Here is a 22,472-nt window from a genome sequence, read left to right as displayed (position 1 = left end):
AGCGGCGCGAACAGTTCGTCGAGAGAGCTACAATGCAAGTAGCGGACACTGACAGAAGAGGTGTAGTCGTCCTGCCTTGGTGTGCCGAAACCTGGGCCGATCTTCCTACTCGCAGTATGGTACGGGTGATCGTTAGCGGGTCCCGCTGATCCGAGGAACGGCTCTAGCGCTGCGCTATACCGGACGTGGCAGCCTAAGCTCCGAAAGCTTCGACTTCAGGATGGCATCTTGACCGAGACGTCGGCTGGATGTTGACCGAGGTGGTAGTGGGTGAGTGCGATCTGGAGGCGGAATGCGATGTGTACCTGATCGTTGAGCCTTACCCCGCCAGATCATTCCGGGGTGACCTCGCGGGAGCGAGCAGCAACGTGAGCGCATCAGCTGATCGAACGTGGTTTTTACAGGAACTGCCGGAACGGCGTTTTCAAACCTTGGGAGGGAGCGACCGAACGGTGACATGGAAACTCTAAGTGACGTCTTTGCGCTAGACCATGTGTCAAAAGGTTGCCTCAAAACGTCGCCACGTGTGACGCTAGTCCCACTTCTCTTCCTCCTCATCTTGCACACCAGGTACTCCCGACTTATCTGCATCGCCACGACTCGTATCGAGCATTTGGTGCCCGCGGAATATTCCATCGATATCCTGATGTCACCGGATTTGGCGGCACTTTATACCGCCTCCATATCTCTCAGTCTCACAACTTTCCATATTTCTGTGCCTCTTCCATTTCGTTGTATCGACGGTAGCCGGCAGGTACCACGGTGATCAAGAGAGCGGACTGCCGATGTTCAATTTATACGCTTATCCCTGCTCCAACTCCCGAACTCGAGAAACATAGACACCTTGATTATGACCTTTGAACGGAAGCAAGCATCCGACACATCGGCGCTTAACCCTTCGATTTGGATCAACTTCCCCGGACGTCTGAACGCATCGAATCTCCGAGTCAGAATTTTGGATCCATCTCGATCACTTCTCCTCTTGTTATGTCTTGCAACTACCGACGAAGTAGGACTATGCCATCTCCACCAGACTCTTTCGAAAATCATTCTGACATCAGCTTGTGTTTTTGGACAACAGGCCCTTTTGGTGGATATGAGGAGGGAAGACTCACACATGAGAGAAAGTATTTTATACACGCAGACCTAGCGCGGTCGCCACACTGGGAGTATAAACCTTGCGGGGTGCTGTCTCAAACATTGCAAAACCTGATAAGCGGTAACAGCCATTCAAAAAACAGACGATCAAGTCGATGTTCTCCGCGCCCGCTTCCACAGCCATACGGCGACAGTCTTCCCTTTTTGTAGCCTTCGACCTTTCGCAAAGGACAGCATATTCAACCGCGTTTTTCGAACATATCCTCTCACACGTTCTTTCGCTATCACGCGACGTAGAATTCCGCGAGCTCGCACCATAGTCCTGTTGGTATGTCTTTTCGAAATCTCATATCTGGAACGCATCTAGCTTTGGAAGGCCGAAGTCTGTAACGTTATGGTGGGTGAATAGGAGCTCAGGTGTCGGAACCTGGGTTTTATATGTCGCTGGAATGGAGGCTGACCGGCGCCCAACATATTGAAGAGCGGTACGAACTTTTGATATCCATGAAGATATATTTTATCATTTTGAAGGGATGAAGTCTGGAAATTTGTGGAGAATGAATGGAGGTAAAGTTGCAGGCTTTATAAAGCGCGGAGGACAAAGGTAGGCAGGCACACCGCATATAGCAGTCGATGTTGTTTTTAGATCCCCATAGTGACGATAGTGAAGTTTTTTGAACTACCGGAAGCCATAAGATCGATGTAGAAGTGATACTTCGATGCCAGCCAGAAGGCAGAATTGAGGTGCGAGTCGCACAGAGACCGGCAAGCGCACCGCATGACATCATCGAACATCTCTTTTGGTTTTCATGAGGGCGAACTGCCGCTATTTTGAACCCCCGAAGGTCAGTGTAGCGGGATCAGAGGGAGACTTCAATAGTCGTTTGGACAGTGACTTTCTGTAAGAGCTGACCGGAGGCAGGCGGCCACACAACATCAACACATGCAATGTCATTTTCGAGCTTCATGTAAGAAGGCGCGAGTGGCTTTTGAATAATTGGAAGCTGGGGTATTGGTGAAGGAGGGAGACTGCAGTAGTAGTTGGAAGATTTATCTTATATGTGGACTGAACGGGGACAGGCAAGCGCACCGCATGAGCTCATCGTGCTAAGGTTTCAATCCCCATAAGGAGCAGTACTTTATCTTTCGAGCTGTAAGATGCCAGAGTATAGGTACAGCAGGAGCATACTTGCAAGTGTCAATGTCTTGAGAGGTAGGTTTCGCACGCGGGCGAAACGGAGGCAGCCAGAAACGCCACATCAGGGTGGATTGACGTAGTTTTGATCTCCATTCACGGGAATGTCGTGAGTTTTTGGAAAATTGGAAGCTGGTTTGTTGGTGAAGGAGGGAGACTTTTGTAAAACCCGGAAGATGGACTTTATATGTGAGCCGAACGGAGACGCAGCGACGCACCGCATATCAGACTCCAGAAGGCGTCTCGGTCTCCATTCCACGTAGTCGAACAGTTTTTGATATGTTTGAGAGCAGGATATTGGTACAGAACAGACATATCCATTATCATGGGGATGTTGGAAGACAAGTTTTTGAAGCGAGCCTCACGGAGACGGCCGGACACGCGGTTGTTTGAATTCCTTTTTGATCTCCATGGAAGAGTCCGTCGCGATTTTGTATAACTCAAAGCTGAGGTAATGGTGTAGGAAGGATACTTCGACAGCCACCGCAGGTAGAATTTATATGCGTGATACAGCCGAAACAGACGAGCGCACATGAATTAGATGCAGTTCCTTTTCAGCTTCCCATGAAGCTTTTTTTTTCTTGTTGTAGACAGGTGTCAATCAGAATGTCGGCGTTGAATTGGAAGATGGGTATAGGAAGGTCGGTAGCTTTACATGCGAGTAGAAGAGGCGAGAGCGGAGGCACACAACATGGGTACTCCGTCTGCTATGCTCAGATCTCCATGTTGTACTGTTGTCAGAATTTCGGACAGATGCAAGCCGGGGCTCCAGGGCCAGAAGGAAGACATGATCATCGAAGAGCGGTCATTTGGGAGTGCGGAAGGAAGGAAGGCAGACACCCATCATCGTTGGAAATCGCCGCTTTTTGGAACTCCATACATAGGATTTCTGTGCCTTTTGGTGAAAGGAAACCAGACAGAATGGTGTAGGAGTAAGAGTCCAGTCGCGACAAAGGCGGGCTTTGATATGCGTACACACCAAGCGCGCAGGCACACAACATAGGTGTGTAGAATAGAGGTTATTTTGGGTCTCCATGAGATCCTTGTTCACTTTCTTTGGACCCATGGAGCCTCATGACAGACGTTTGTAGCAATTTCCGAATGATCGAAGGATAGGTGGCTTGTGTGTACGTGTAGGGAGGAAGCAGAGGCACACAACATGTTCATGTTGGTACTTTTCTTTTGATTCTCCATGAATCAGCACAACACAGGTTTTTGGAAAAGAATGCCAGGAGTGTAGCATTGAAGTATAGGAGTAATCGCGGCAAAAGCGGTGGCTTTTATATGCGTGTGGAAAGAAGGCGGCGTCACACAGCATCGTTCCGGTCTTCGTGCTTTTGGAATTTCTATGCCAGGTGTTCTCATTGCTTTAGGCCGAAGAAGGTTAGATTTTTGGTGTTGAAGTGGAAGTCCAGTCATGGAACTGGATGAAAGACTTTTGTGTAAACAGAAAGAGGAGGCGCAGGCACACACCATCCGTTTGGTCTTCGTGTTTTTTTGGTTTCCATAGGAAGAACTTGCGTACTTTTTGGTAGATGCAACCCAGAAGTTTGGTTTAGAAGTGAAGCTCTAGTTGTCAGAAAGAGGCGGCTTTATATGCGACTGAGCCGGAGTCAAGACATTCTCAACATATCGATGTACTTGCGGAATTTTTCGAGCTCTCATAGAGTCTTTCGCGGTTGATTTTTGGTAAAGCACGGAAACTAATGTTGTTAAAGAAGAAGACATCCAGCCGCCAGGAAGTAAGTTTATGTAGACCCAGAGATGTTGCGGGCAGGCGCACATCATGTAGCCGTAGATTCATTGTTTTTGACTGCGATCATGGGTTCTAAATGCAGTGTTTTTGTAAAGCCGAGACTGCGACATAAGTCGTAGCGATGCTGTTTTGAGTCTATGGGTCAAACGCTATCTGCGAGCTGAGAAGCGACAGGCAGACGCACAACATATAGTACAATGATATTTTGTTTTCAAACTCCCATGGAACTCGCTGTTACGACTTTTGGGCAGTAAAGACTGCAACGTTGGAGCGAAGGCAGACATAGTGTCTTTCTGATCGGCTTTATAGTGGAGTTGAATTGGAACGCGTGCAGGCGCAACATCTAATTCTCGTACACTGACTTTTCGTCTCCATAGTCGGCAACGTGTTGATTTTAGTGCAGCGAAGATTTGGAGGTCCATACAGAATGTGCTTTTGGATTTTGGAAGGAAATTTTGTAGTGAAAAGACGGAAGAGATGCAACGCCACATGAACTGTATTGCCTCGGATTTTGATCTCCATGCCTGGAAATAATGTTCGTTTTGGAATAATAAAAAACAAAATGTAGATGTAAGAAGCTACACTCCAGCCGCGAGAAGGCGTGTTTATATACCAGCAGGAAGAGGAGGCAGCGGCGTCATCCAGAGTTTCGATTTCGATTTCGATCTCCATCGACCATCTTGTTTCTGATTTTGAAACAGCGAAGACAGGCATGAGGGAATGTAGTTTGTGTTTGAGAAGAAGGCGGAAGGACAATCTCATATGGTGTTCTGCGTAGTTTTTTTAGACTTCCCATGCTTTGCGTCCACAGAAGTTTTGGAAACCCGAACGTCTGAATGTTGATGTAGAAAGAAGTCAACGTCTAGCAGCCGCAAAGTAATTTTTATATCCCGACTCCAACTCCGCCGCTCATACAAGTCTGAACTGCGTGATTTTGAAGAAAACGTCGTACTGCAGAATGCTCGGGAGGGTTGCCGCGACACCATGGCGGTAAAGTGACTGAAGTTTTTGGAAAGACTCAGGAGGAGCGAGGGAAGAACATAAAGCCGATCTCGGTTGCTTTTGGACAGCGACATGTTCAGCGCTTGCTATAATTTTGGAAAATGAGAACTGGAATGTGGATGTAGAAAGCAAAGAAGGAAGAGGACGAGAGAGGTATTTATACGCCGCCGCCGGCCCATCTCACCACCTCTCCACTCCCAACTCATCTCAACCCAACCACCTCACGTCCTCCAACACCCCTCACACGCACAACAACAGCCCAGAACAGCGTAGGACAAAAGGTAAAATAGTCATTAAACCATACTAACTCGCTCTCGCAATTCCTTGCATATACCCGCGCCTCTCATAGACCGGCAAAGAAGATGAAACCCGCTATCCTAGCATATAGCTCCAAAGACAGCAATAAATATCGCTTATTTTCCGTAGCCCAGTAACGCCCAAATACTCAGAGTGTGCGCGGTGAATAACGCATCCAAAGGAATGGGGGTATATATCCAATGCCTTTTATCCAAGCTTTTTCTTTCATCCTTCATCTCCTACTTCCTTTCCTACTTCCAATAGTTCGCGATCATTCGAGTGCTGTCATGACGCAACAACCTCAACCCACCCCTCCCTATTCCTCTCCACCTTACTCCCATCCTCACCAGCCGTCAATTCCTTCGCCAGCCCATCTTTCGCGCCTCTCCGCCTCGCCCTGTCCCTCACACTGCGCTCATCTTTCTCGCACTCCTTGATCGCTTCTACAACCTCCAGCTCTTCGAAGCGCGCATCTTGGAGATTGAGCTTCTGCCACTGAGGATGTTTCTGGCAGCGCTTCTTTAGACACGCGGTTTCCTTGTCATCGACATCGATGTCCATTGCGTCGGCGCCGTTCGTCGGGGGTGTGGGTGTAGAGGAGATTTGTTCGGGTGTGGGAGTGAGGGTGGAGTGGTGGAAGGCGGCGCGACCGTGTTTGCTGTTGCGCCAGAGGAGGAATTCGGCGTCGGACCAGGAGAGCCGCGAGTCGTAGCCGCAGAAATCCTTGGCTTTGACTTTCTCGCGGTCGGCGAGGCGGACAGCTTGCTCTTTGGCCATGCTGACGAACTTCTCGCGGTCTTTGAGGACTTCGAGGCGGTCTTTCAGTTGGGTCTTCTCTTTGTGGAGGGCGGTCAGGCGTTCAATCTCGCCAGCGGTCAGGGCTAGGTCTTCGCCGTTGGAGGGGAAGGTTGCGCGTGATGGGGAGGCGGTTTGTGGGGGTGTGAGGACGCCGGTTCCGAGGTTCTTGAAGGCTTGGATGTTGGGCGACGCGTCGACGAGGGCTTTGAGGTCCTTGGCTCGTAATGTGCCGCCGAGTGCTGTCGGTTCTTCTTCCTCTGCGCCTTCAGTCTCCGCAGGCTTCTTTTTCTTCTTGGATTTCTCCTTCGTCCCGTTGGCGCCCTTGGCACCTGCTGTCCGTTGTAGTTGTTCCTGCATGAACAGAACCCCACAGTCGTCGGAGCAGTACTTGCTCTCCCTGCCGTGGTTGAGTCGCGCAGGTTTCCGACAGCCGTCCCGCCGGCACATTGGCTTCCATGTGGTGTTGCCCTTGCCGTTCTCCTCGCACTGCGGACATATGAACTTGTCGACCAGTTCCTCGTCCACCTGTCGCATGTTTACGCAGTCGCCGTGGAACCAGTCGTCGCATCCGCCATCGCACCCAATCATCCACTTGTGGTTGTCGGGCTTCTTGCATATGCAGTAGAGGTTGTGGTCTTCGGATGATTCGCCGTCGTCGTCGGTAGCGTGTTCGTGACCTGGGGCGGGCGAGGATCCAGGGACGGGTGTGCCGGCGTGCGAGCCTTTCTTCATCGCCCTGCTGCCCGCCGACTTGGGAATCCGCGAGGTAGGCGTGACGGAGCGCGCGCCATCTTCCGTCTCGACCTTGCGCTTCTTACTCGGCTTGGATGTCTTCGCGGTGCCCTTCTTCTTGATGGCGGAGGCGGACGATGGCGCTGGTCGCTTCTTGGTCGGGGCAGGTGCTGGCTTGGACTCGACTGGTGATGGTGCGCTCTCTGCCGCGCTCTGGTTCCGTCTCCGCAGTCCGAGGTCGCTCTGCTTGGCAATCTCAAGCGCCTTGAGTGTGTCGGCGTCCATGTTCTCGCCCGTCACAGAGCTTTGTCGCTCGGTCTGGGAGGCGGTAATTGCAGGAGTGTGTTCGCGCGGTGTACCAGAAGGCTCGTCCTTGATGAAAGGCTGAGGCGAAGGCAGAGTGGCGTTTCCATTGTGTGAATCGGGCTGGAGGGTGCTCGCTGCGGGCTCTCGGATCTGGGAGGTGGTGGGCTCGTCGCGCGTTAATGCAGGTTCGCGGTTCTGCGTGCTGTCTCGTTCGCCGTCGTCCGATGTGACTACCTGCGACACGTCCTGACCAATGGGGGCGTCCTGAGTCTGCTCTTGCAGGGCCGTAGACAAATTTTGTATTGGCGCGAGGACCGGGGCGGGCGAGGTCCTCGACAGCAGCGACTGGCGGCGCTTCTGCTCCTCGGGCGAATTGGAGCCATGGTGATAGTGCTCGAGGGTTGGCGAGTGCACCTGGGGCTCGTCGAGGGGTGGCGAGGGCTCGACGGGCGCGTGGTGGGAGCCGAAGCTGCTGGTGCGTCGCGGCGCGTGGGACGAGGCCGTGGGCGAGGGCAGCTCGCGCGTCGGGGCGGGCACGAACTGCTGGCCACTGCCCAGCGTCGCCAGCGTCGTCAGGCCATCGGCAGCGTCTTCGGTCGTCGTCGTGGCAGACGGGCGGCGCTGCAGGCCGGCGTCCGGGTTGAGGAGGGAGTCGATGCTGCTCATTGTGGCTGGCGGTCTGTCCTAAGCGGGCATGTCGGGGCGGGGATGGAGGGATAGAGGGGATGGAGGGAATGTCGAGGACACAAGAGCGAGTAGGTTCGAGGCGAGCGAGAGGAGAAAGGGCGGGTGGTGTGGAAAATAGAGCCGTTTCAATCAGCTTGGCGCGCAGAAGCGCTTGAGGGGCGGGCGAAGCTGCGTGAGCCTTGACAACATGCAGGCATTGCTCGACCGCCTGCTACCACTGCGCCTGCCACCTATTACCTCACACCTACCAGCGCGACGTCCCTCGTGACGCTGACAAATGGCAAGCCACTACATGTGCCTCAATATCGCCTTCCTCGCCGCGGGTCTTCGTGTCTTTGTTGTGACGGCTGCCCGCAGCTCCAGGGCGCTTGCCGCCGATGATGCAACTCGACAACTGGGTCCCTTGAGGGGAGCTCCGAGCTAGCATCACCCAACATGACGTTTGTACCAGTAAAGAGCATTAACATAACTACATAGGGTATCATAGGCGTCTCTATCTGTTAATCATCCATCAGACTATTCATCGTCGTCGTTCCTCGGCCGCCCGCGTTTGCGTCCTGCCGCCTGCGATGCTCCTTGGGTCGCCTCGACCGGCGCACTGTCACTGAGGGCGTCCGCCACCTGCAGTGTCCGCTGCAACTTCTTCTCAAGCTCCTCCACGTCCTCACTCTCCCCAAACATCATCCGTATAAACTGCGCGACGCCCTCCCGTCCCACCTCGACCTTGCCGCGAGGCCCGACAATGTAGTCTACTGTCTCCTCGCCCCCGGCAGGCGTCTCCCTGATCTTGACAATATACCCGTCTTTGGCCATAATCGCAAGCGTCTTGTCTTTGGTACCAACAGGCGTCGTCTGGTCTGCGTTCATGCGCCTGAGAGCGCGGTCTAGCTTGCCTTCTGGGATCATACCGCCAGATATGACAATGAGGGCGATGGCCATGGTGTACAGCCCGACGTACGAGTCTTCTCGGTTTATCTCGTCTGAGTCGGCTGCTAATGGTCGCGAGGGGCCGATGATGTCTGGTATGCGGTACTGCTCGGGTAGGGTAGTCTGCAGCACCCATATACCGGTCGACTTGCTTTGGGATTCCGAGCCGGCGGCAGCTGGAGACGCTAGATCAGAGGGAGTCTGGTAATAATGAGACTGGATACATACCGCGCTTCTGTCGCAGCGTCACTTTGTCCGCTTTGGGCAGCTCGACGAACTGCATCCCAAAGACATCCATGAGCTGGCTGTTTGCTTGCGAAAAGACGTCTTTGAAGAGGCGAGTATAGGAGCCCAGGACTGCATCTGTTAGTCCCATTTCATGTAGAAGGCCGAATGCACTCACCTTTCTCATTGATATCCGCGCGCTTGATAGGCTTCCGTGAATGCTCGCACGACAAGGCATACCGCACCAGACCCTTTGCTAGTTGATCAACGCTGCCGCTGCCCTGCGCCTCCCTGATAGCGTCCTCCATGTCGATATCCTCATCTTCTTCGGGAGTGTCGTCTCGCCTCCGTCGTTGTGTCTGAATAGGGACTGGAGAGACCGCCTGTCGTGATCTTCGTGGAGGCATCGTGTGTTGTAAGTGACTGAGGCGTGGGGTAGACTCAATCTATCACAGAATTACCGCGTAGGGCTGACGCGACGCGCCTCGGTGAAAGCCGCGCTAAGGTGCTCGCTTCCGGGCCGGCGACGACATCATCGAGGCCTGGTCCGAGCTGCTCCTCCGCATTGCAAGTCTCAATCCGCCCATCGTGACTTACCCCAGCCAATGCAGCCACCATGAATTCCATACGATTCGCCGCGCGACGGCCCATATTCCGCTGCCTCAACACACCCGCGCCGCTCCGCTCGAATCCCCATTTCCGCCAGGGCTCGCGCTCCAGCAGAGCAGACTTCGAGGCCATTCTCAAGCAAGGCGCCCGTCCCAAGGTCCCTCGCCCAGATGAAGACTTCGTCTCCGTACATCGCGCCGAAGCCTTGCGCCGTGCGCAGTTGATCAAGAGGCGGAATTGGCTGGCTCTCGGTGCTGCGCTCTCCATGATTGCCCCCATCTTCCTCGTCCGGTTATGGGACGTGCCGCCGCCCGGAGAGAAAGATGAAAAGCCAAGTCGCGGCATATTCGACATGATCATGGGCCCACCCACCAAGTGCGATGCACCGCGCAAAGCAGCAGATGAGTTCCAGGGCAAGAAGGTCGTCATCGCAGCCGGCGACAAGGTGATTGCTACAACAGGCGACACCGACAACCCTCAGGCCTCCGACCCCGACGCCATCGAGCTCGTCGAGACAGGCACCTCCTACGTCCCCTACTTCCCGCGCACCATCCGCCTCCCCACCGACACCGCCGGCCCCGAAGCCATCACCAGCGACGCAGAGTACACGCTCCTCGGTCTGGGTATCCGAAAAGTCTCCTTCCTGCGCGTCCAAGTCTACGTCGTAGGCCTGTACGTCAAAACCGCCCACCTATCCACCCTCCAGAACCACCTCATCAACACCGTAAATCCCACCGCCTCTGCCCTCATCCCAAATGAGAAGAAAGACCTCCGCGAAGCCCTCCTAGACCCCGAGAAGAGCAATAAGATCTGGGAGTCGATACTCGCCAAAGACGGCACCGCAGGCGTCGACATGGCCTTCCGCGTCGTCCCCTGCCGCGGCACAGATTTCAAGCACCTCCAAGACGGCTGGATGCGCGGCATCGCCTCGCGCACCGACGAAGTCCGCCGCAAGCAAGCTGAGCTCCTCCGCCAACAAGCCGCAGAAAATAAATCCATATCCCTACCCAAGCCCGTTGAGGAAGGCGAGTTCCAAGACGAGTCCTTCGGCGTCGCTATGAAAGAGTTCCGGAACCTGTTCCAGGGCAAGGGGAAGGCGCCAAAAGGCTCTGTCATTATTCTGACAAGGGATAAGAGCGGTAGTCTGGGTGCGCTGTACCAGCCGCTTGTACAAAAGGGGGATAAGCAGGAGACTATGGGGAAGAGCAGTTGGTTGGGTGAGGTCAAGGATGAGAGGGTGGGCAGGCTGGTTTGGTTGCTGTATCTTGGTGGGCAGAATGTTAGTAGTGAGCCGGCGAGGAAGAGTATTGTGGATGGGTGTATTGATATTGTTGAGAGGCCGGTTGGGACGCTGGAGACTATGGTTCATTAGTGGGGTGGGTGTGTATCAAATGGAAGGGGATTGGACGCTTCGCGCATGTGACCATGGGACGAATTTGATCGTCTCGTCTTTCGGAAGCGTATATAAACCTCGCTTGACTGCTGTCCTTCCTTTCTTCTTCACACCACTTCTCACTTTGAAAAAAAACCCAAAAAAGTTTGATGATTGGCTGATGGCTCGTCCGTCCTGCTCTGTTTTCCAGAAATCACCCTCTCCCGTGGTCATGTCTTCTCCGGTTCCTCTTTCGTCGATTACCACCCTACCACGTCGTCGTCTACTATCTACCAAAATCTGAGGTCACTTTAGGACATGACTTCCTCCTCGAGCACTTCTTCCAAAACATCTTTTCCTCTTCTAGATGTCCGCCGTCCTTCCCGGTTCTCCGCCAACTACGGCTACGACTCCAATCCTACTTTCGAATTACCAAAAAAAACTTTACCAAAACGTCGAATGGTGCGCTCGTCGAGCACTTCTTCCAAAATTCGCAAATAAGGAGATATGGCTGGTTCTCTTCCTGCCTCTCGTCGGCAACTCGGATTTCTCAAAAGAACAGCTAAGGGTGGTCATGATGCATTCGTCGAGAGCCTCTCCGAAAAGCCGTCTGTGGACCACGTCATGACTGCTGTTCTTCTCGCTTCTTCGCCAGCTTGAAAATCTTCGAAAAGATAAGATAAGGATGTGGAGGGTGCGGCTGGCGAGCAGCTCTTCCAAAAATTCTTCGACTCCGATTCATGTCTTCCGTCCTTGCTGCCTCTTCGACTACTCCTCGGAATATTCAAAAACGACTCTGTGTTTGCGGTATGGCGCGTTCGTCGAGCACTTCTTCTAAAAGCAATCGGCACCTGCTACTATGACTGGCGTTCTTCCCGCCTCTTCAAACACTACCTGGAATCCCGAAGATGGTACAAAAACGTAGTATGACTTCTTCGTCGACCGCCCCTTAAAAACCATCAGCGGACATGTAAATGGCTTCCGCCCTGTCTCGGCTCTTCGTCAACTCCACAAGTACCCAAAACTCCGAGAACCGCCCCACATATCTGCTCCGCTGAGCACCCTTCCACTGGAGAGCCTTGCAAGGAGCCGGCATGCCTGCTGCTCTGCTTTGGCTGGCGACTCAAGATAGAGAAATAGACCCGAGATGTCTGCTCCTTTAATCACACTGATTGAAGGTCTATGTCTGTTGCTTCTCCCTCAACTTCCGGTCTTATCAAAAAGCAAATCGCCCCTGGTGATGGTTGGCTAGTCCCTCGAGCACTCTATCTAAACGTGGCAAGAGACGCGGCATGTCTTCCGCTCCTCCCGCCTCTTTAATATCACGCAAAAACTCAGCGGCTTGAAAAATGTTTCTTCTCGAAAAACACCACGAGGATGGCTATGACTGTTGCTCCCCCTTCCCAATCTGATATTCTCAAAAGCCTCAGAAACGTCTTTCATGGCTGGCCTCGCTCTTCCCAACATATCATCCCTAATGTTCATGATTCTGGGGCTGAGTGTCTCCGCCGATTACTCAAAATACCATAACGCCGCTGGCCATGTCTCCTCTGGGGTGTCTTTATTTAAACGGCATGCTGATTGCTTCTCCTTCTTCGTCCACCATTATCCAAAATGCGAGAGTGCCAGAGCCATGGCTGGCTTCGCTCTTCTCAAAAACTGCGGTCATGGATGTCATGGTTTTGGGACTGAGCCTCTCCGTCTACTACTCAAAAACGCACGAAACGAAGGCATGTCTCCCTCGGCACTCCTCCGAGCTTATCATACATGTCTGTCTGGCCTTGATACGGAATACCACGCCATCAAAATCCCCAAGCATGTTGTCAATGGCTGGCTTCGCCCTTCTCGAAATGTACAACATACCGCTATATGGTTCTGGGACTGAGCGTTTCCGCCGACCACTCAAATCCACAACGACATCAACCATGCCTCCTCCCACAAATCAGAAGACAAACCATACATGCCTGCTTCTCCGTCGAAGAAAAACTACCTCTTCAAAATAGGAAGACATTAGAGCCATGGCTGACTTGGCGCGCCTTAAATCGATTAATAATACATGCATGACTCTGGCTCTGGAAAGCCAACTTCGAGAAGATGATGAAAACTCGAAACGCAAGCGTACATGTTTGGAATACGGTATAAAAGTCTCACATCGTCGCGGCTTCCTTCCTTCCTTCCTTCAACATACATTCTTCTGGGTGTTTTACCAAAAGGCCCTCACTATTCGGTATATGTCCTCGCTGGCGAGAACTTTTCCAAAAGAGATGTTGAAGCTCTATCATGTCTTTTTCTGCGAAACGACGTCTTTTTACCAAAATTCGCCCGCTCCGGAACATGTTCCAAATCCTACTTGTAGCGGCAGGATGAGCACATCCAAAGTCATTGTGATCGCGAATATGTCGCTGCCTCTGCTTCTCTTCTTTAACACACATCTCTTGGATGTTTTTACCAAAATGTCCATACCCAAAAACAATGTCTGCGCCGGCGAGGCGTTTTCCAAAAAAACACAACAGATATCACATGTCTTTGCTCGAGAGGCGGCGCCTTTTGCCCAAAAACACTTCGAAACCTTGCCATGTTTATAAAACCACCGATCATACATCACATGAGCACGTTAGAAGAGGCGGCTATAAAAGTCCTATCTCGATACCTCTGCTTCTCTCCTCCAATCCACATCTTTCCGGGTGTTTTACCAAAATCAGCAGACGTCGATGCCATGTCTGTGCTGGCGCGGCTTTTCTAAAATCGCTGAAAATTGCGCCATGTCTTCTTCTGAGGTGTCAATTCTCTTACAAAAAAGTGCTAGGCCAGTACGGGATGATCAAAAGATACACGCATTGCAAGGATGAGACTGGTGTGGTCTGGCGTGAACTTGTCAAAACAACACAATTTTGTTCTCAAAAGAGTGATATGAAAAGAACATGACGGGAGAGGACGTGGTGTTGGGTACATACCGAAACGACAGGAACTACTTTCCATGATCTGCCTGCCTCCAGCGCTAAGCACTACAAGGGGTGTACAAAAGCTCTTCTTCTGCCGACTGCCTTGGTCTTTCCTTATTCATGCTCCTTGTGAGCTTTTCCAAAACATTTACAAGAGCAGTGCATGTGCGCCTCCTTGCTCTCTTTCTCCAAAAAGCCCTTACGAAAGTGAAATGATCTTTCTGTCTTCGCTCGGCTTTCCAAATCATCTCAACAAGCCCCCCATGCGCTGGCTTCCTGCGGTTTCCTCTCCCACATTCGATGTGAGCCTGTCTAAAATACACATGACCGGGTTATGGGCTGTTCTCTCCTCTCCTTCTCCAAGAGCGCGCACAAAGAGTTCATGAGACCTGCCCGTCTATATTGCGCTATCCAAGAGGTGTATAAAAGGTATTTTTACCGGCTTCCTTCTTCTTTCCTCATCTACACTCCTTGTGAGCTTTCTCCAAAATTTCTGCGGAACTGCAAGATGAGCGGTCTCCTCCTCTTTTCCCCCAAAAAGGTTGACATACTGGCTCATGTTTTGTCTCGACTCCTCCGCGTTCAAAACATATATCCTAAGGTCGCATGGTTCGTTCTGTTGAGTCGAAAAGCACCTAGTTTTCTGGAATGATTTGGACTTCGCCGCCAACTCACTCTACCAAAATAACCACCCTTCTACCTGATGAGAAGATAAGACCAACGCCTTTCTAAAATGAACGCCGCTACTTCCCATGGAGATCTTCTAAAAATAAGGTGGATAAACGGGATGAGAAGCGCTCTCCGGCCTGCCTCTATTCTTAACCCCGCTGGCTCGATATCGACATATAAAACACGTCCCCGGCACATCCATATTCCTCCCCTGCAGCCTCTCGCGACTGGGACAATACCAAAACTTGATCGTTAGATGCCCATGAACTTCACTGAGATGGGTCTATACCAAAACTACATCATAGAGGTAGCATGGCCTGAGAGTCTTGCGCTCTCCTGGTTTCCTGCTTCTTTACCTTCTCTCGCTTTGAGAAATACCAGAAAGATAAAGTTGATACCTCTATGTGTTTGCCTGTGCTGAGCTGGAATTACACCTGAGTAAGAACAAACTAGACCACGATTGTGGTCTTGCTGCTGGAGTCTTCCCCTCTCTGAGCCTTTTCTCTTACATACTCTATCGATCCAGGGATCACAAAAACGTATAGACAAACTGTCTATGTCTCCGCCGCTCAGCTCTCGGGGCTAGTTTCACGGACTACAAAAGAACGCTGAACCTCTTTCATGCTCCTGTGAGTCTGAATCCTTCGCAACTCTCATCTTGCTCCGTCTCTGTTGCTTTCCCTGACACCAAAAATGAACGTCTAACTCGTCATGTGTGTGCGCGCTGGGGCTAAGACCAAAACAAAACGATCTGCTGATTCGACATGCTGCAAAACCCCTGGGATTATCAACTTCATCTTCCTGCAACTTTCTCAACCGGTCAAAACATCAAAACCATGGTCAAAATGAATAAATGATTCTTTCCTGCCAAGTAGTGGAATCAACTAAAAAACACAACACCGAGTTGCCATGCTCCTGGATTGTCCGACTCTCTGCAGCGCTCACCCTCTTACCGTCTACTTCAAACTCACCTTTCCATCAAAGAGAAAAACCGAAAAACTTCTGGAAGAGATGCATGGCTTTGTCCCGCTGTTCTAAGCTCTTTAGCTACTACTAAAAACTTAGGAAGCGACCTGATATGAGTCTGAGAGCCCGCAATCCCCGCTCCTTCACTACCTCCCCAGGTTTCAAAAACACAAAAGAGCCGGATGACAGCTTTATGGGCCAGTTTTGCTGGTCTGATCTCGCTACTTGAAACTTACATTTGGGCATTTCATGTCTCTGAGGTCCTGGGCTCGCTAGCTTCTGTTCCTTCTTTATTCTACTGGCCTTTACGAAGTATCGAAAAACACTCTAGGATCTATCGAATGTGTGTCGGCGGCCGGGCAGAGACCTGCTACTTTAAGTGAAATTTGGAGATATAAATGCTTCTGCGGTCTTGGACTCGCCAGCTCCTGTTCTTCATCATTACACTCGCTTTTGCGAATTACTAAAAACCCCACACAGAACTTATAATGTGTGCGGTCGGCTGAAGCAAGATCTGCTAGCAGAACTAGCCAACAAAGAATTCATGCTTCTGGAGTCTTGAGCATTCTTCCTTCTATACTTCTGCCATACACTCGCCTCTGCAAATCAACAAAATCCGACTATCATTTGCCCATGTTGAGTCGGTGGAGATCGGGAAAAGAAGAGCATCAATGATACATGTTCTGCGAGTCTTGCGCTGTCCTTCTCCTACTCTTCTACACCACTCTCACTGTCTATCCCACCAAAAAGAATATGCGAAGCTTCCAATGTGCGAGAGTGTCGAGCTTTGGTCAAATGTGGCAGAGGCTGCAGTTATGTTTCCGGCGTGTTCGACCCCTCGACTCTCCTTCTTCTACAACACACACGTCTTTAAGAGATATCAAAAATGCGCAGCTACCAGAAACATGACGTCTGGGAGAGTCGGGCTTCTGGTAAAAGTATCGAAGAAAGACTACATGGTCTACGCTCCCTCTTTTCTTCTCTTAAAACACACTCGTCTTTGCGGACCACCAAAATGACGACTAGCTGGAGGTATGTGCAGCTAGCTGACACCAACAAAACAGCACTATCCACTATCCGATGCTGCCAGTTCCTCACATCCGCGATTCTTGATCTGCCTTACTGCATCACACTCACTTGTAGCTGTCCTGCATTACACAACGAAAACATCGAAGCATCCACTTTATGTCTGGTCCTGCGCCGAGCTTTGGAAGAAAGCGCGATACGTGGTACATATGCCTACGAAGTCTTCGTCTCTCTGACTCTTACAAACTTCTACTTCTCTCCCTAGAAGTTTTACTAAAGTTTGATTATTATCTGTCCATGTGCGGGTGGGCTGAGATCAAAAGTTCTTGAGAAGGTTCCATGCTCCTGAGCTGTGGAGTTCGCGCTATCGTTTCCACTCCAGGATTTCTAGTACCGAAATCAGAACGGAAGCACTCTATGTGGTTTTGGTCGGGCAGAGAAACGAGAATAAATCACACAGATTCAAGTCTTATGTCTCTGGAACTCGCGCTTTGGCTACATACATCCTAAAGCTTTCCGCAATCTACGAAACAACAAAACTTTTCGTCATGCTCATGTGCGAGCCTGAGACGAAGGGCCATACGCGAAGAGGACATAGCGCTTGCTGGATTCTATAAAGCCTGAGTTCCTCAGCTGTTATCCTCCCGATACATCGTCAAGGCCCCAAATACCAAAACAGTAACTGTGGGCGTGCATGCGTGGCCAGCCGAGCCGAAATCCAAAGAAAAGAGCCTGACCTCATCTTCATGGTGTCGAAGTCTGGTTCTCCCGACTCTTATCCCTCTACTTTGTACTTGCCCTACGTATTACCAAAGTTGGATTCGCACCATTCAATGTGCCTCTGTTGAGATCAAAACGTGGTTGCATACTTCGAATGGTTCTGAGACGCCGTCGCCTCGGACATTGACTCCTATAACACCTTCTAATTTTCTTATACCAAAGATGCAAAGAAGCATCGCATGTGGCTCTGGCCGAGTTGAACTCTTAAGGAAAAACATCAAAACTATCGTCATCATGGAGTGGCAGTCCTGGACTCTCGACAGCTATCACGAAACATCAAAGCAGAATGCAATCCTTGCTATGTCTGCCGCCGACTCCAGGACTCAACAGGAAAACCACGGAAGTTCGACATATGACCTGAACCCTCGCGCTTTTAGGAACTTGCATTCCTACAACATTCCTACTTCATCAAAATACCGAACCATGATAGGAAGCACACAATGTGTGTGGCAGGCTGCGGGGGCCCTGCACTCATACTTATCCATATATATATACTGTTGCTTGCAACACCCAACTCGATGAATTCAAAATACGTGTGTGGCAGGCCGGGCCGAGATCTACCACAAAAAACAGTCGAGTAGCTTTTTGATGGTGATAGAGTCCCGGACTGTCGAAAGCCATCACCAGATGTCCAAAGTAGAGTCTCACGTTCTTATGTCTGCTTCCGGGTCAAAGTGCGATAACAAAGACGAAGAAGGGATGGTTCATGCTTCTTGCATTGCTTGCCGCAACACATACACTCCTATATCCTCTTCAATCTATTAAATCACTAAAATACTATCAGAGCGCCGCCATGCCTGCGGGTGCGTTGGGATCAGAAACAACCACAGAGGTTATTCATGTGGCCAAAGTCCCGGCGTCTTATAACATCGTTCTTCGCCTTTTTTCTCGTCGTTCGGGATCACGAAAGATACGGCAGTCAGCACGGATGTGAGGCCGGCTGAACTGGGATCGAGAAAGCACTAGCTTGAGGTGTGGAATGCGTATAAAGTCTTCATTTCGTGGCTTTGGCTGCTTGGCTTCTCACTACACTCTCAGATTATCAAAATACCAAAAATAGGTTGGCTTCAGCGCATGTCTGTGGACGCGCTGAGATCGAAAAAGGACCTAAATGATCGCCATTCTGCTGAAGTCACGCCTTCTAGAAAGTCTCATCTGCTTTCTCCTCGTCGACCTGCATCATGAAAATAACCGCAAGAGCATACATGTGTGTCTGGTTGAGCTTGTCGAAGAGGCAGTCCATATCTTGGGTACCTATAAAGTCTTCCGGGGGTTTGGCACCTGGCTTCTTACAACATTCCCATCTTTATAAATACCAAAAAGGTCAACGCCCCGCTGCATGTGCGCGACTGGCTGTGTTGAGAACAAGAGGCATTCGACGATTTTATTATGTTTTGGAAGGGTTGTACAGCTCGTCTATGAGTATGTCCAGCGAGGACGTCAAAATCCACCCGAAAACCAGCTGAACAGTCTGAAATGACACTTTCTGTCCACCTGCTCGGACTTCAAAAACTGCGTTTTCGGCGGGATATGCTGTCTAGCCTCGATCGTGAAGATGCTATATAAGCTTCTCCAGCCCGACAGAGCTTTACTCTTTTCACATGAATTCCCCATTGTTTCCATCAAAATCACAAGGTCTTCGCGACATGACCTGCCTTCGGCCGGCGTCGTTCAAAAATGGTCCGTAGCATTATGATGCTGCAAAGTGCATTGATTATGTCACATGAGAATCTCGGAAAGAGAACGAAAACAAAATGCCTCGATCGCATGAGAACTTGCTGGCACCTTCTAAATACTTGCAGCGTCCCTAAGAGGCTACGCTGGAAGGATTTAATCATGATGGCTGTATAAGTACCTCCTCGCTCTTGCAGCTCTTCTATTCTCACCAAACATTCTTTGTGGTCTTTTCAAAATGGCATACCCCTCGAGTTATGTCCTGCGCCTGCCCAGTACCTTTCAAAAGGGCTGGGTGACGCCTTCATGCTCCAAAACCCAACAAGAATCGTTGCATGAGTCTTGCGAGAGATTGAGACGAACTTGATCCCTACTTTATCTATGGAAACGCGCCACGACCAGGTTGAAGACCGTGATGGTGCACCTCATCATGGCTGAACACTCAGACTGTTCTAGTCATAGCTCCGCAGAGGGGATATAAAAGGACCTTCGTTGTTGCAATGCTTCTCTTCTTCAACACACCTTCCTCACTATTATCTCCAAAAACAGTACTTTGAGAGCCCCATGTCCTGCGCCTGCCGGCGTCTTCCAAACAAGCAGTACGAAGCCTTCTAGCTTCGAAAATCAGCCGCTTCTCCCTTCATGAGCATTTCGAAAGACTGAAGCATGATAATTCGAGAACCACGGAAATCTCCTGCCACTTTGCTGAACTCTTGTCGGCGCAAGGTTGAAGCCTTTTGCAGTCTAGTCCTGGCTCTGCAACGACTAGATAAACAGCTTCTCGCTCCTACGGGGCTTCACTTCTTCCAAAATCACTTTTTCCTTCCCTCTATCAAAATCGACGATGAATGCCAGGATGTCCTGCGCCTGCCTCTCGGTTTCCGAAATGACAAAGAGATTGACTACATGATTGGCCGAGTCGCCTAGTTGAACATCAAAAGATCATCGCAGTCTCCAAACGATGCAGTGCGGCCAAAAGAGCGCGCTGAGCCGTACATGTGTTCCTCTTCCAGATTATTCCTACGTCCAATTTGGCGTACTGAGATTCAAAACGCGCAGAAAAGGCCTACATGGAGAGTACCCCGGATTTGGTGCTTGAACAGATATAAAAGCTGTCCTTTCGATTGAGAACCTTCTCCCTCATATCTACTTCTCTGGGTTTCAATCTCCCAAAATATTTGTGCGAGCGCCTATGTTTGTTCCCTCGTTCCGTCTGTCTAAAGCCTCGGGCTTCATCTATATGTCTCGGACCAACTTCTCCCAGTCATCCGAAAACGCATCTTTCAAATTGTATGTTGGAGCAAGCAAAAGTAAGACCGCCTTTGCTATGTGCGTCCAATCTAAATCCTGACCAAAAAGGACATATGGTTCTCCCGTCGGGAAGCATCCTGGCTCGCCGCCTTGTACCAGAACTTCTATCGAAGATTTTTAAGCTTCAATGGTGCACCCCTCAGCTGGGTATAAAATCCGTTCTTCCGACTGACAACCTTCTCATTCCTATCACACTCTCTAGTTGCCAACCTCCAAAAATGACATGGAAACCACGCAATGTCTGCGCCTGGTCGCGTCCTCCAAAAACTGCATCACGAATTTGCATGGCTTTCTTCAGCTTCGAAAAGTATAATCTAATATCGCGGGTGCTCGCTGACGCCGTCGAGCATGAGCCTAAAAGGGGAAAAGAGACAATCATGTGTTTGCCTGGGTGAGACCAGAAAATCAGTTAATCACCAACATATGCCGTTGTCTCCTCCAAAGCCAACCACAAAGACTGCCATGTCCTTCCTCTTCCCCTGTCTGCGCGTTCTCATGCAACAAACCCGAAAGACTTTCGTGCTACGCAAAACTGTGTCATGCAGACAAAATAGCAGCATCGCCTCCCTGGCGAGTATAAGAGCTCTTCTTCTGGCCGCCCCCTTCCTCTTTCATACTCCACTCGTGGACTTTCCATTTCTCAAAAGAGTGGGATAGCTGCGCATGGCTGAGCTCTGAGTGCGCCGCATTCATCCAAGTGGTTCAACAAAAAGTCCATGATCTCCGTCGATCCTGGTCCTTCATCATATTACCCGGCAGTATGCCTTGATCCTGACACACGAGAAAACCGAGGTCGATGGCGACATGACCGTCGTCTAAAAGGCATGGCTGAATGCCCATGCTCGTCCTCCTCTTTCCCGCTCGGCACTTCACGAGAAATGTCGGTTGCCTCGAGTCATGTCATCGTTCTGTGCCAACAGTCTTAATACTTTACCAACCCCCAAAACATCTAGATACCAAGAGTCCATGATCATCGTCTTATGGCAGCACGATCACTAATCACCCGACCGTCTATGAAAGTCCTCAAAAACCGACCCACCAAACCCGCATGCGACACCAAAGCATTGGCGTGCCGCTTGCAACCTCCGATCCGAAGTTCACCCGCGGAGCTGCTCGTCGGCGATTTACGTACAATCACGACGAACCGGTGCTATCTCCAGGTGCAAGTACGCGATGGTTGGATCAAGGCGGTGAACGTGCGGCTCGGCGTCACATGAGGATGTGCGTCTTTCTCCGCTTGGAGCAAGCGGAGTCTCCAGTCTCCGCAATTTGTCGGTGGATGGTGCTGGTGTGGGTGGTCTGGGGAGGGGATTGCTGTGGGCGTGGAGGGAATGTGGCGAATGGGGGATTTGTGTGCGGCATTGGAGATGATTGGAAGAGTAGTGCGCGACTCTTTGGGGCGTGAATTACCGAGGTCGCAGACTGCGATTCCGACGTGAGTCTTGCATGCGGCTCAAATCCCCAACCTAAACACCGTCCCGTTGCCGTGTCCCCAGGCCGCCCTTCCCTTCCCTCGTCGGAGTGACGCATGCGCCTTCCCTTCGCTTCGCTTCGCCTCGGCATGCATTAACGCGGCCGGCTGTCGGATCCTGCCAGCCCGTGCCCATCCAAATCCATTACCTACTTACGCGACGTCGCCATCGGCTTCTGAACAAGCCCCAGCCAGAAGCCGAGTAGCATTACCGGGCGCAGCATGCAAGTGCGATCAAGCCCGGATCGCGCGAAACTTCATCTCCTTGGACGTCTTGGTCGCGTTCTTGGATGTGTTCAAGATGGCGGGCCAAGTGCTGGGCCTACTAATCAATCATTCAATATCGGGAGGGCTGGCTGATGAGATTGGATGGAATTGGATGGACGGCGACGACTCCAGATGACCAGGGACGGAGGACGAGCTAATGCGGGGAAAGACTTCTTTCGCAGGCACAAATCGCCGCTGGTTTCCCATCGCCTCCATCGCTGCATGAGTCGTGCGCGCAGACTAATCAGAACACACGAGCTACCACCAGAAAAATTCGACAATTGACTGGGGCATCATGCACGCCGTCCGTAGGTGGTCGGGGTAAAATGCAACGGTATTTGGTTGACGGCGAACTACCTGCA

General features: G+C 51.1%; 2 protein-coding genes across 2 annotated transcripts; one reads left to right on the top strand and one right to left on the bottom strand.

The window, feature by feature from the left end:
* Positions 1 to 5,587: 5,587 nt before the first annotated feature.
* J4E88_001044 (uncharacterized protein) lies at positions 5,588 to 7,850 on the bottom strand (the record flags this gene model as incomplete). The annotated part of the gene is made up of 2 exons (XM_049394716.1): positions 5,588 to 5,599; positions 5,649 to 7,850. 2 exons carry the CDS (start codon positions 7,848 to 7,850, stop codon positions 5,588 to 5,590), a joined length of 2,214 nt encoding a protein of 737 aa, XP_049260545.1.
* Positions 7,851 to 9,639: 1,789 nt separating this feature from the next.
* Positions 9,640 to 11,004, top strand: J4E88_001043 (uncharacterized protein; the record flags this gene model as incomplete). The annotated part of the gene is made up of 1 exon (XM_049394715.1): positions 9,640 to 11,004. The coding sequence occupies one exon, from the start codon at positions 9,640 to 9,642 to the stop codon at positions 11,002 to 11,004; it is 1,365 nt and encodes a 454-aa protein (XP_049260544.1).
* Between the last annotated feature and the right edge of the window lie 11,468 nt (positions 11,005 to 22,472).

This window comes from Alternaria novae-zelandiae (assembly GCF_023758075.1).
Source record: "Alternaria novae-zelandiae strain BMP 2774 chromosome Unknown scaffold_1, whole genome shotgun sequence".
NCBI lineage: Eukaryota > Fungi > Ascomycota > Dothideomycetes > Pleosporales > Pleosporaceae > Alternaria > Alternaria novae-zelandiae.
Note: the sequence above shows the minus strand (reverse complement) of the source record. Positions and strands in the feature narration are given on the sequence as shown.